The sequence below is a fragment of the Salvelinus sp. IW2-2015 genome, linkage group LG4q.1:29 (assembly GCF_002910315.2).
Source record: "Salvelinus sp. IW2-2015 linkage group LG4q.1:29, ASM291031v2, whole genome shotgun sequence".
Taxonomy (NCBI): Eukaryota; Metazoa; Chordata; class Actinopteri; order Salmoniformes; family Salmonidae; genus Salvelinus; species Salvelinus sp. IW2-2015.
Window position 1 is genome coordinate 22,758,845 of NC_036842.1, and position 13,932 is coordinate 22,772,776.

Sequence of the window (13,932 nt, forward strand, 5' to 3'; positions counted from 1 at the left end):
ATGTCTACGGTGTCATCACTACCATGTCTCGCCACCTTGGCCTGGATGAGGGCAATGTTCTTGGCAGTCTGGCGAAGTACACTTCCAAGCAAGGGCTTTGGTATGGAGATGCAATATGGCAGTCGTGCCAAAATATCTCATCAGCCACCTGGTGGAAGGGACTTTGTGAATCTGAGGCTCTTTCCCCTGTTGCCTACATCATCCTCCAAATCCCACCAACATCAGCCGCCTCAGAGTGCAACGGGTCCTTGTTTGGGAACACACACACCAAAGCACGCAACAGGCTGACCAATACAAGAGTTGAAAAGTTGGTGGCCATCCGGGCAAATTTGAGGCTTTTTGAGCCTGACAACGAGCCATCCTCAACAAGGTTGGAAAGTGACAGTGAAGATGAGGCCTCAGAGTCTGATGTTCAAGAGATGGACATTGAGGAGGACCAGGGAGAAGACATGGAAGCCTGAGAGGAAGAACCAAAGCTTTAGTTTCAATACTATCATTTTACAGATGTATGTTGAAAACGTTTTTCGGAGATGCGATGGATCATTGGGATCATTCAATATTCCCTTTCTTTTGTTGTTCAGTGAAATAATCCCATGTGAAGAGTCAACTCATTTAATTAAAGTTCAATTCGTAACTAAATCGTTTTTTTTATTTCTATTGGACGCATTTGATTATTTGCAATTATGTCTACTTATGGTTTATGTTTATGTCTCCATATGATATGGTAAATATATCCAATGCAAAAAACATCTACATTTAAATGGTATTCATGTTAATTTGTGTATATTTCTGTTAATTCCCATATATTCCTGTTAATTCCCATGGAAAATTTCCACCTCTGAATATTCCCCAAAATGTGCAACACATACTACACTGATACTCCAACACACACACACACACATACACACACAGTACATACACTCACACACATATAAATATTGATGCCACACACATACACACTTAAGCATAGACACACTTTCGCACTCTCCACATGCTGCTGCTACTCTTTTTATTATATATCCTGATTGCCTAGTCACTTTTACCCCTACCTACATGTGCATACTGTATTACCTCGTACCCCTGCACATTGACTCGGTACCGGAACTCCTTGTATATCGCCTCGTTATTGTTATTTTATTGTGTTACTATTTCCTTTTTTATTTATCAAATATTGTTCTTACTTTTTAAACTCTGCATTGTTGAGAACGGGCTCATAACTAAGCATATCACGGTAAAGTCTACACCTGTTGTATTCGGCGCATGTGACCAATAATTTTTGATTTGATTCGATATATGAAAACTGCACATTTCTACGTTTTGTAGAAAAACATATACAATTTTAAAGTTCTACCTGATGATATCATCAGAAGTTAAAACATTTTAAAAACAGTGATTTTCAAACACTGTGACCTTTGCAGTGACGTGGTGAGCAAGAAAATACCAACACTCTCGCTAGAAACTCGTAGCATGTTTTGAAAATCACCGTTTTTTAAACTTTTAATCCTACCCTGTGTCACAGAGAAGCATTTTTTAGGATGTTTCTTTTTATATTTTTAACCAAAGATCAGAGAAACACTGTTTTCACATACTGTATGTAGACACTGGTTTCAAATCAAATCACATTTTATTAGTCACACGCTTCATAAACAACAGATGTAGACTAACAGTGAAATGCTTAATTATGGGGCCTTCCCAACAATGCAAAGTGAAAGGAAATAATATAAAAGTAAAACATGTAATAATAAAAGTAATAATAAAATCAAAATGAGTTACAATAACTTGGCTGGCGATAATAAATATGAGGTTGAAAGGTGGCAGAATTACCCTTTAAGCCTTATACGTTATAATAGCCAAGCTAACGACTTATGTCATATGTGTTGCCCTGAATCAACACCTACCCTAAGTGGTAATTACTATTACAGCACTTCAGACTGGTTGATATGCATAAAAAATGTCTTCATAATAAGATAATACATTAGTGTATTATAATTTATCTAACTACATATTTGGCTGGACAGCAAAACTACTTTAATTCCATTTTTCTAATTTCCACTGTTTGTGCTGTTAGTGCTCTTTGCCTTTGTATGGCTTGCATTTTGTATTTACTACAAATTTCACACTCTTTTTTTCTCAAGAACAAAATATATATTGAACAACGACACTTTCTCACAAGATAAAACATATACTACAAAGTCTGATTTCAGTCTTAACTCAATTTTGATCAAAAGTGTACTTACTGCATTTTGCCTTTGTAGGGCAGCATGGGCCACTGGCAATGTTACCTTTGCATCGTTTTTTTTTGTGTGTGTCAATTTCGACCAGCCCACCCAACAAAAAAATGGTCCAGCCAATCTGGCATTTGCCAGAATTGCCAGATTGCCAATACGCCCCTGCCCACCTCGGAGGCCTACCTCTATTTTTTTCTCAATAAACACCTTTTAGACAAGCATATATATATGTATATGTATGTGTCAAAATGTTAAACTACCTAATGTCGTTTAAGTGTATGGTAGTTTAAGGAATTAAATCTCAGAAACCGGTAGGATTTACAGAGTAGAGCAAATTCAGGCTAGACGACTTTACGATCTCACCATTTCTCTCTCGAAAGTTATTTCATAATCACACTGTAGCACATTCAACATGCACAAATAGAGGGCACTAACTCATAAAATCACAGACTATGTATTATATATTATCAAATGTAGATACATAATGAATACTGTTACTTCTCTTCAGAATATAGGGAAATTAAACGTTTATTTTACGTATAGTGTTTTTCTATCTTGAAGAGCAATTGGCGAATCTACATATATGAACCAAAAGTGTAATTTACAAACTTTTCCAAAATGGCTGCACATGTCAGAAATAGGTTTTTGTGAGTATGTTTATTGTGACATTTTATGTGTCATTTTAACCGAGAAAGAAAGACTTTGTAGTACGACAAGAATTGAACGATAGTAATATAACTTATCTAGCGCGCTAGATTTCTTTCACGTGCAAATTTGGAATGTATCGGCGCGGCGGGGGCAAGAGGGACCACAATAACAAGCCGGCGAAGAAGGATGAGAGTGACAGCAATAAATATGCCGAGATTCTCGTGTTCGGCTATGCCTGCAAGCTGTTCCGGGATGACGAGAGGGCTCACTTCCACGAGCAGGGCAAACAGCTCATCCCATGGATGGGGGACAAGAACATCCTGATTGATAGGTCGGTTGAACAAACCTAAAGGAATTGTTATCCTAACCAACTTTCCTAATCCCAGATCTGTCTTTCGAAGGGACTGATCGGATTCTTGCAAACATAACTGTGACATAAAAGTATTGGCGAACCATTTATCTAGCTTGCTAATGACGTCCTTTTGGCCTCATGAAACCGAAGATGCACTAACTATTAACAGGGTAGCAGAGCATCATGTCAAGATGCTGTGTCCTCCTTTAAGTTGGCCATATATTTCAACAGTGAACATGCTCTACATGAGACTGACAGTTGGCTATGATGACCTGTAAAAATAGTTGTTTATTTGGAAATATACCCACGGGCCTGCCTCTTGTTTCGAATGTATGTGTGTGTCTCTCTATCACATAACCAGCCCTTATTTCCCCAGCAAGTAGCCTAAGGCTAAGGGGTCCTGCCTGGCCCCCCAATGCCAACCCCAGCGCCCACTCTGGAGAGGTGGAAGAGAGGAGCGAACGCAGGAAAATATCGTCCGTTTGGGTTCTTACGGATAGGTATTTATGTGCTCGGGTTTGTGTGGATGTACCTTTTTTACAGATATAGAAGGAATTATGCATATTATATGGGGAAGTTAAACCCTGTAAGGTAAGACACGAGTTGTTTTCTTTTGTTTTTGTGTTCATGCAGGGCTGTTTCTCCATAGGGATTGTTGAGAGAGGAATGAGAGAGGCTACACTGAGTAAGCTTGCCAGAGAACTGCACTAGATAGGCCTATGTCAGGAGTTGTTCATGTTAGGCTGTATTGTGACGAGATTGCTCAGTTCCAGTACCATACACTCCCTCATGAAAGACTTGTGACTGAGGTAGCACGTTTTGTTGTTAAAAACTCTTGGTTTTAGGGTCCCATCTGTGTTGGTAAGTAGGTCCATGTGTTGTCTTTCCTCAGTTGCTTCTTCTATTCCTCTAACCCCTCTCTTCACCCTACAGGTATGATGGGCGCGGTCACTTGCATGACCTCTCGGAGTACGACACAGGCTCGTGGAACAGAGACTACCAGCTGTCCGAGGAGGAGGCCAGGATCGAGGCCCTGTGTGATGAGGAGAGGTACCTGGCCATGCACACAGACCTACTGGAGGAAGAAGCCAGACAAGGTAATCAGTTATAGCTGGGGGATCATACTCTGTCTCCTGTGTCTGAACTGCTGAGCAATGCCTCCACTCATCTGGTGTTGAAGACAGTAAAAGTTGCAAGATTTGTTTTATAAAAAATAAATAATGTTATTGATGGTACATTACCAGTACCACCTATCTTTACAAGACCGTAGAACATGCAAACAAAAGTCAAAAGACACTTCAATTTGTTCTGTATTGCTTCACAGACATCTGTGAGTGGAGAAATAAGCTCTGTGAGCCCTTTCTAAAAGCCATGAAATGTGATTGACTGAAAAGCCTTTTTTTGAGAAAAAATGCCTTTTTTTCCATATAAAGCCTGAACTATATAATAAAGCTAGACCTTAACCTTTTAACTCATGGCAATTGGCTTATATGGTTAGGGCTATATTGAAATGTTTCTTACTGAGGAAATATGAAATGCATAACCATGGTAGCAATTGAAAGTGAACCGTTTAGAGGTAATGGGAAAATTAGTAGCCCAACAGTTCACCTGATACAAGACTCAATCCAAAAATTACACTGTTGATTTCATGCAAAATTACATTTACTGTACTTTTCGCTGCATTTGTTGATACGAAATCTGAAAATACTCTGGATACATACATACATGATAAGACTATTGCTAGAAAATGTGGGCTAGGTGCAACATAAGACAAAAAAACAACAAAGGTTTGACTAAGAGGAATAACTGGTTTCTACAAGTGGCCACACACCTCTCCAAAGTGTCCTAAGCAATTTCAATGCACTTTTATTTATATACGGTACTATTTTTATCTCTCCTAGCTGTGCCGTTGTGGAACTAGAGCAAGCACACTTGTAGTTTAATTTTGGACACAACCCTGCATCCCACCATTACACAATTACTGTTGTTGTTTACGCAATCCAAAAATGGTCCATTATATATTGCAATCTGGGTCAGCTGGGCAAGATTTGAAAGCTTGTTATATTGTCAGCATGACTAGCTAAGTTATAAATTACAATTTTACAGTGTTAGGCTTTCACAAGGCAATTCAGAGAAACAGATCATAATTTTAGTGCGCATAGAAAGGAGCCATGAGTGCATTCAGGTGCATGTGCCCCGGTGAACAGTCTCATTCTGTTCAGAACAGAGCTCTGACGTCATGTGTAGCATGTTACTGTACACCCACTACGTTCCAAATCTGCAATTTTCAACCCATATACGGGTACAAATGTAAAGGGTTAAGGATAATTATGCACATGGATTCATTTGGAAATTAGTATGTAGTCTTGTGAGGTCCAAGATAAAATATTAAGTATTTTCTCAGGCAATCACTGTCTGGTTGAATGACTGATCATAGACTATTGTTGCGGCTTATGTTTACTGTTTAATGTTTCATTTTCTGTAGTTATCAGCATAATTTGTGCTGCCTTAGACAATGTTGTAAACATGCCCGTAGTGTAGGGCTTTTCCCAACTAAAACAAATCTTTGTCGACCAAGAGTTGTCTGTTCTTTCGACCAATTGTGTAAAATGTGTATTTTTCCATATATTGACACATCCTCTGTTTAAATCAAATCATCTAAACTCAGCAAAAAAAGAAACGTCCCTTTTTCAGGACTCTGTCTTTCAATTATCATTTGTAAAAATCAAAATATCTCCATTGTAAAGGGTTTATACACTGTTTCCCGTGCTTGTTCAATGAACCATAAACAATTAATGAACATGCACCTGTGGAACGGACGTTAAGAAACACTAACAGCTTACAGACGCTAGGCAATTAAGGCCACAGTTATGAAAACTTAAGACACTAAAGAGGCCTTTCCAAAAGAAAGATGCCCTGCTCATCTGCGTGAACGTGCCTTAGGCATGCTGCAAGGAGGCATGAGGACTGGAGATGTGGCCAGGGCAATAAATTGCAATGTCCGTAGTGTGAGACGCCTAACACAGCGCTACAGGGAGACAGGACGGACAGCTGATCGTCCTCGCAGTGGCAGACCACGTGTAACAACATCTGCACAGGATCGGTACATCCGAACATCACACCTGTGGGACAGGTACAGGATGGCAACAACAACTGTCCGAGTTACACCAGGAACGCACAATCCCTCCATCAGTGCTCAGACTTTCTGCAATAGGCTGAGAGAGGCTGGACTGAGGGCTTGTAGGCCTGTTGTAAGGCAGGTCCTCTCCAGACATCACCGGCAACAACGTCGCCTATGGGCACAAACCCACCGTCGCTGGACCAGACAGGACTGGCTAAAAGTGCTCTTCACTGACGAGTCGTGGTTTTGTCTCACCAGGGGTGATGGTGGGATTCGCGTTTATCATCAAAGGAATGAGCGTTACACCGAAGCCTGTACTCTGAAGGGGGACCGATTTGGAGGTGGAGGGTCCGTCATGGTCTGGGTTGGTGTGTCACAGCATCATCAGACTGAGCTTGTTGTCATTGCAGGCTATCTCAACGCTGGTCGTTACAGGGAAGACCTCCTACTCCCTCATGTGGTACCCTTCCTGCAGGCTCATCCTGACATGACCTTCCAGCATGACAATGCCACCAGCCATACTGCTCATTCTGTGTGTGATTTCCTGCAAGACAGGAATGTCAGTGTTCTGCCATGGCCAGCGAAGAGCCCAAATCTCAATCCCATTGAGCACGTCTGGGACCTGTTGGATTGGAGGGTGAGGAGTAGGGCCATTCCCCCCAGAAATGTCCGGGAACTTGCAAGTGCCTTGGTGGAAGAGTGGGGTAACATCTCACAGCAGGATCTGGCAAATCTGGTGCAGTCTGTGAGGAGGAGATGCGTTGCAGTACTTAATGCAGCTGGTGGACACACCAGATACTGACTGTTACTTTTGATTTTGACCCTCCCTTTGTTCAGGGACACATTATTCCATTTCTGTTAGTCACATGTCTGTGGAACTTTTTCAGTTTGTCTTTAGTTGTTTAATCTTATGTTCATACAAATATTTATACATGTTAAGTTTGCTGAAAATTAACACAGTTGACAGTGAGAGGACGTTTGTTTTTATGCTGAGTTTATATTCACTATATTCAGCTTGTCTGATGATTTAAGCACACTGTTTGATTAAATAATTAAGAAACACAAATGACTAGCGGGAATCCGACCAGCAAGTTATTTGATTGTGCCGGGCACCGTCTTACTGCGCTGTGTTAAAAAAACGAGCACCCATTGTTTCACGCTCCTCCCTGCTGCAGCGACCACCACAGAACATCAACGTTTTTATCCTGCTGTCCGTGTTGCTGAAGCTGCAACATAAGTACAGCCATTTCTGACTGAAAAGTTCTGTTACTGAAATCCCTAATTTGTTTAGGGGAAACATTCCCTATTCCCTCAACCCTTGCTCTCTTTACGTGACACATGTATGCATCACATGCACGTGACCTATTCGCACGGGACTAGTATTACTAGACAACGTTGGTTATGTAATTATTACTCCAGAATGTCCGTTATTCCAGATGACAATTCGGACGGTATTCGTATTTCCAAACTGCCTCCTGTAATTCTTATTTTTGTTCAATAAGTTGACAGTTATGACGGAAGCCTGGATGTTTTTATCTAGGCGTGAAGATGCAGTATTTCAACATGTCCAGGTGATAGGGTCACACTGAACTCGAGCTTGGTTCCCAAGTTTCTAAACCATCCCAAACATTTTTGGTATAGTGTTGGCATTAATGTATATTTGAATTGAGGAAGTTTGATCATAGTCATTAGGATATTTTAGCAATCCGCAGTACGTTTTAAATGCCCCCCAGCCATCAAATGTGAGCTAAACAGTGCAATTGTACTTGCGATGCGTTTTTAAGGCTATGGATGAGAAAGTTAGCTAATCATTTCCAATGATTAGGCCAGTTGTATGCTGCTTTGCTATCTATTAACAGCAAGGCTTGCATTGAATAGGCTAGATTTTTTTATTAATGCATTTGATAATATTCAATTCATAAGCACAAAACATATAAACAAAAGCATTCACTGTGAAAGTTGATATGATACATGTAGGCCATTCATCTATAGCTTATGCGCAGCACTTAGTTCAATTGATCTAATCTGTTATTGTTTTCTTGTGCAAACCGCGGGCATCTCCTGCACCTATGACATTTCTCTCAAAACACAGGGATGTTGATTCTTGGAGTTGGCCAAAAAACAGTAGGTTATTCTGGCTGGAATTGTTGCTCCCCTTCCATGTAAATGTTAATTTGGATGGGACTAAAATTACAGATATTGTGTTTTGTTCTCGTTCACATAATTACATTACCCGACTTCTCCCAGTAAAACTAAGCCTGTCCAAATAGGGCACAGTAGTGCCTGACCTATAGCATATCATGATCACATCAATAAATTGTTTATTACAAACTCTGAATGCTGTAACACGTGACAGAAAAATGGATGCAGAGGACGTGGCAAATAAACACGAAACGGGAGGATGTTTACTGGTTGCTCAGGAGGTAAAGGAAAAGTCAGATGTATGGAATAAATTTGAGTAGTTGTGTAAAACACTGGATATCAAGAAAAAGCAAGTAAGGAGCAAGCACTGCGTGCATATTATGTTTACCAAACAGGCGCTGTATTGATTACAATATATATTTTTCTGACTGTTTAGAACAATGTAAACAACACAAAATACCAGAGAGTCTGTTGTAACCTTTTTTTGTTAAGCCTTTATTACAGCAAAGACTAAACAGTCACATTAATTCGTGAATGCAATTTTAGAAATGGAAAGGTTTAAGCTTATTATTTAAGACTCGCTCATTTTATTTTAAAACTAAAATTCTTGATTGCATGTCAAATCATAAATGACTCGTATGCTGTGTGATGACATTAATTTCTAAATGGTTGATACAGTAGCCTATATTAGTATTGAAATATAGGCTTAAGTAAGTTACTCTATTAAGACTAAACAGGCCTATAGATCAATGGGGGTTATATAAGGCTGCTATACTAAGCCTACTAAGAGTTAGGCTATTGATTATAGACCTTAATTTGGGGTTTCCTTTCCTCACTTTTCTTAAGAAAACAGGCTTTGTCTTATTATTTCTCTCCTCATTCTGCTGCTGCCTTTGGTCTCAACACCAATATGCTGGTTAACTTTGCTATTATGTACAAAGCAACGTGGTTTGAGAAGAGGCACAAATTCAACAGCGCACTGATGTGTTTCTGAACCACGGACAGCGACCTCTATCCAATGCAGGAGAAAGCACATTTGTTATTAAATAATATTATTTTTGTTAGTGTTGCCCCATTGTTTTTATGTAATATAACCATTTACAATTTCAGTAGCACATGTCTCCACAATGGATCAGTCCACTCACAGGTGTGAATCAGACAGGTCTCTGTACATCATGATATATATATTTTTTGTTACTGGTCGACTAATTGGGGTTAGCCCTACCGTAGTGTAACTTTTTTCATGAATTTTTAACTACCGTTGCCTGATTTTCATGCGAAAGTACCTCTCCTGTCCAAAGATTTCTATTTTATTGGCTTAAAGACTTGAGTGTTGAAATACACATCATTTTAAAAAGACTATCCTAAGGTTATTTTAGCAATGCTGCACACTTCATAGCAAATATTCTGTCACTTATAATGAAATGGCTCTGACGATTACATAAAGAATCACCTTTGCCAAATTAAATCTAGCCTAAGTGACTATTTAAATTAAATAGTTTCGAAGGCTTTAAGTGAAATATGGTGTTTAATTCCCAAACTGACTGAGTCCTCATGTAATTTGTGTTACTTTTGTCCCCTCACGCTCGCGCGCCCTTGAGTAGTGGGGCTTTAGCAATTATCCATGTGGGGACACGAGACGCATAAAAAATATTTTTCTTGTTAGATGGGAATTTGTCTTTGATTCCTCAGTCCTTTACTATGAGATCAATTGCAATAGACAAGTGTGGTGTTATAAGGTAAGCTTGGCTTCGATCTGCTTTAGTTTTTGTCAGCTCTCAGCTCACAGCACTCTTTACATCCTTAACTATGCAGGATGGATTGAATGATGATTTTGAATTAATCCAATGTTGTCTCATGCTAGAGGCAATCCCAACAGTAGCCTATGGCTGTATTTTTCAATAAATCTTCCGTTCCATTCCCCTCACTCTTTTATTATGTATGTTTTTCTCACACAGAGGAAGAATACAAGCGTCTGAGTGAAGCTCTGGCAGATGAAGGCACCTATAACACAGTGGGCTTCCGCTACAGCGCAGACTACTACGACCCTTCTCAACCCACTGAGGAAGAGGAGGCCAACAGGGAGACGGGTGAGCACACGCACACATGAATGCACACACATTTAAATTATGTATTTGAATCCACAAATGACAAAAAAGGAATTAAAATTCAAGTAAACTCACACATATATTTACAATACCTCTTGATACCACTTGTTACCCCTTGAAACCACTGAGAATCTTTCTTTGACCTGCCGTTAGGGGGAGAGAGAGGAGAAAGAGAGAGACATGCATCTCACACTAGACACATGAATACACTGGTGGAGAGGCTCACATATCACCTTTAATGAAAACCCTGTGATTAATTCTTTAGCATGGCAGGCTCCCCGGAGTCACACAAACCACTATTTGATGCCCTGGAGCTATACAAAATAAAGCTTTTTCAAGTTTCGGCACTGAATGTGAAGTCTTACTGGCTAGCTACTCTACTGACTTTTAATCATCTGTGAGGTCCAGTGCTGGGCTTCAGCCTCTTCATAGGCCCAGTGAACAGCCGATCTGCCAACTTCTGTATGTAGGATCCGAACAGTTTGAGCTGCACACTAATATTATCCCTCTGTGGAAAGGTGAGACTCTCACGAATATGTACATGTCGAAGGTCCCCCGGTACCAGTTTAAAAAATGAATGGAAGTATATTTCCTGATCTGTCTTATATCTTTCAGATATAGGACAGATACTTAAGAACAAACTTCCTTTAGATTTTTTTTGGGGGGGACTGTGCTGTTCCATGTAGTGAATCTGTTATTCAATACGTATGCATGGGCTAATAGCAGTAAGGCTAAATTATATATTTAAAATTCTAAATCAAATAGCTAAATAATCCTTGGTTATGACCTTCTTAAAACAATTTAATATAGTTTAGTAGAACCCCCCTGGCTAGGGCTTAGTCTGTAGAGGGTTATTGATAAGTGGCTGTCAGGACGCTGTGCTCTGCGTCAGTCCTACTTGAATGCCCCTCCAGCTGGTAATAACTAGTGGGGAAATCGTCTATCATCCCTGAGCTTCCACTTCTCCCACATGCTGACCTCTGACGTCACCTACTAAGGAAATTACCTCAATAACAACATTTTTGGCAAAACATTATTTTAATTTAAGCAATCTATTGATGTTTTTTTAAACACTATAATTTGTTTGCGAGCATGATAGCTGTACTTTTAGTTTGTGGTTGATGCAGCTTGTTTGCCATTAGCCAATCAGCGTTTCTCAACTATTCTGAAAGAAACTATCAACACAACATTTGAAGTGTTGGTCCCATGTTTCATGAGCTAAAATAGAAGATCCCATACATTTTCCGTACTCACAAAAGCTTATTTCTCCCAAATTTTGTACACAAATTTGTTTACATCCCTGTTAGTGAGCATTTCTCCTTTGCCAAGATAAGCCATCCACCTGACAGGTGTGGCATATCAAGAAGCTGATTAAACAGCATGATCATTACACAGGTGCACATTGTGCTTGGGACAAAAAAAGGCCACTAAAATGTACAGTTTTGTCACACAACACAATGCCACAGATGTCTCAAGTTTTGAGGGAGCGATTTTTTGGTATGCTGACTGCAGGAATGTCCACCAGAGCTGTTGCCAGAGAATTTAATGTTTATTTCTCTACCATAAACCGTTTAAGAGTATTTGGCAGTACATCCTACTGGCCTCACAACCGCAGACCACGTGTAACTATGCCATCTCAGGACCTCCACATCCAACTTTAAAAAAAAAAAAAATTCTGATTGCAGTTCGGCGTCGTAAACAACTTCAGTGGGAAAATGTATACCTTTGGATGGCCACTGGCACGCTGGAGAAGTGTGCTTTTCACGGATTAACCCCGGTTTCAACTGTACCGGGCAGATGGCAGACTGTGTATGGTGTTGTGTGAGCGAGCGGTTTGCTGATGTCAACGTTGTGAACAGAGTGCACCATGGTGGTGGTGGGTTTATGGTGTGGGCAGGCAGACATACGTTACAGACAACGTTGATGGCAATTTGAATGCACAGAGATACCATGATGAGATCCTGAGGCCCATTTTCCTGACATTCATCTGCCGCCATCACCTCATGTTTCAGCATGATAATGAACGGCCCATGTCGCAAGGATCTGTACACAATTCTGAAAATGTCCCAGTTCTTTCATGACCTGCGTACTCACCAGACATGTCACCCATTGAGCATGTTTGGGATGCTCTGGATCAACGTGTACGACAGTGTGTTGTAGGCTTGGGCGGTATACCGTATACCGGGGTATTTTGAAATAGCCGGAGGGTGGTTTTTCAATACTGTTGAAACTATTTCTTATGTTTTCTAGACGTTTAAAAAAAAAAAAAAACTTTTTAAATACCTGCAGTCAACTTGTGCAATACATTAGGAGATAAATAAAATCCCGTTCTTGATTTCACCTGTCACATAATTTTTCGTTGAAGCTTACCGGTAGTCCCCAGTCACGTGGTGTTTACAAGCACACAACAACTAGAGACCGGAGCCTTGTGAGTCACTCACTGTTGTGCAGCATGCGGCAGGTGTTCTTGTTACTTATGAAATTCACAAGTACAGTTTTGCCAGCAAGATTTATTTTTTTTTTTTTTTTTTTTTTTTTTATTAACCTTTATTTAACCAGGTAGGCAAATTGAGAACACGTTTCTCATTTACAATTGCGACCTGGCCAAGATTAAAGCAAAGCAGTTCGACACATACAACAACACACATAGTTACACATGGAGTAAAACAAACATTATAGTCAATAATACAGTGAAAAAAATAAGTCTCTATACAATGTGAGCAAGTGAGGTGAGATAAGGGAGGTGAAGGCAAACAAATATATGTATAAATAAATAAAAATATAAAAAGGCCATGGAGGGCGAAGTGAATACAACACAGCAAGTAAAATAAAAAACTAAAAACACTGAATGGTTGGTTTGCAGTGGAAGAAAGCGCAAAGTAGAGATAGAAATAATGGGGTGCAAAGGAGCAAAAAAATAAATAAATAAATACAGTAGGGAAAGAGGTAGTTGTTTGGGCTAAATTATAGATGGGCTATGTACAGGTGCAGTAATCTATGAGCTGCTCTGACAGCTGGTCTTAAAGCTAGTGAGGGAATAAGTGTTTCCAGTTTCAGAAGATTTTTGTAGTTCGTTCCAGTCATTGGCAGCAGAGAACTGGAAGGAGAGGCGTCCAAAGGAAGAATTGGTTTTGGGGGTGACTAGAGAGATATACCTGCTGGAGCGCTGCTACAGGTAGGTGCTGCTATGGGGACCAGCGAGCTGAGATAAGGGGGGACTTTACCTAGCAGGGTCTTGTAGATGACCTGGAACCAGTGGGTTGGCGACGAGTATGAAGCGAGGGCCAGCCAACGAGAGTGTACAAGTCGCAGTGTGGTAGTATTATGGGGCTT

The 13,932-nt window shown here is 40.1% G+C and overlaps 1 protein-coding gene across 4 annotated transcripts in view; it reads left to right on the plus strand.

Moving 5' to 3' along the window:
• Positions 1 to 2,835: 2,835 nt before the first annotated feature.
• Positions 2,836 to 13,932, plus strand: part of LOC111961678 (splicing factor, suppressor of white-apricot homolog) — a 135,106-nt gene continuing 124,009 nt past the window's right edge. For 2 of the 4 annotated variants that reach the window (XM_023984120.1, XM_023984122.1), the window contains exons 1-4: positions 2,836 to 3,207; positions 3,609 to 3,728; positions 4,162 to 4,325; positions 10,450 to 10,581. In XM_023984120.1, the coding sequence (XP_023839888.1) occupies positions 3,008 to 3,207; positions 3,609 to 3,728; positions 4,162 to 4,325; positions 10,450 to 10,581 (616 nt within the window). In that variant the 5' untranslated portion in view covers positions 2,836 to 3,007. Of the gene's footprint in view, positions 3,208 to 3,604; positions 4,326 to 10,449; positions 10,582 to 13,932 lie in introns of all 4 variants that reach the window. The other 2 variants (XM_023984121.1, XM_023984124.2) reach the window with 2 other exon arrangements.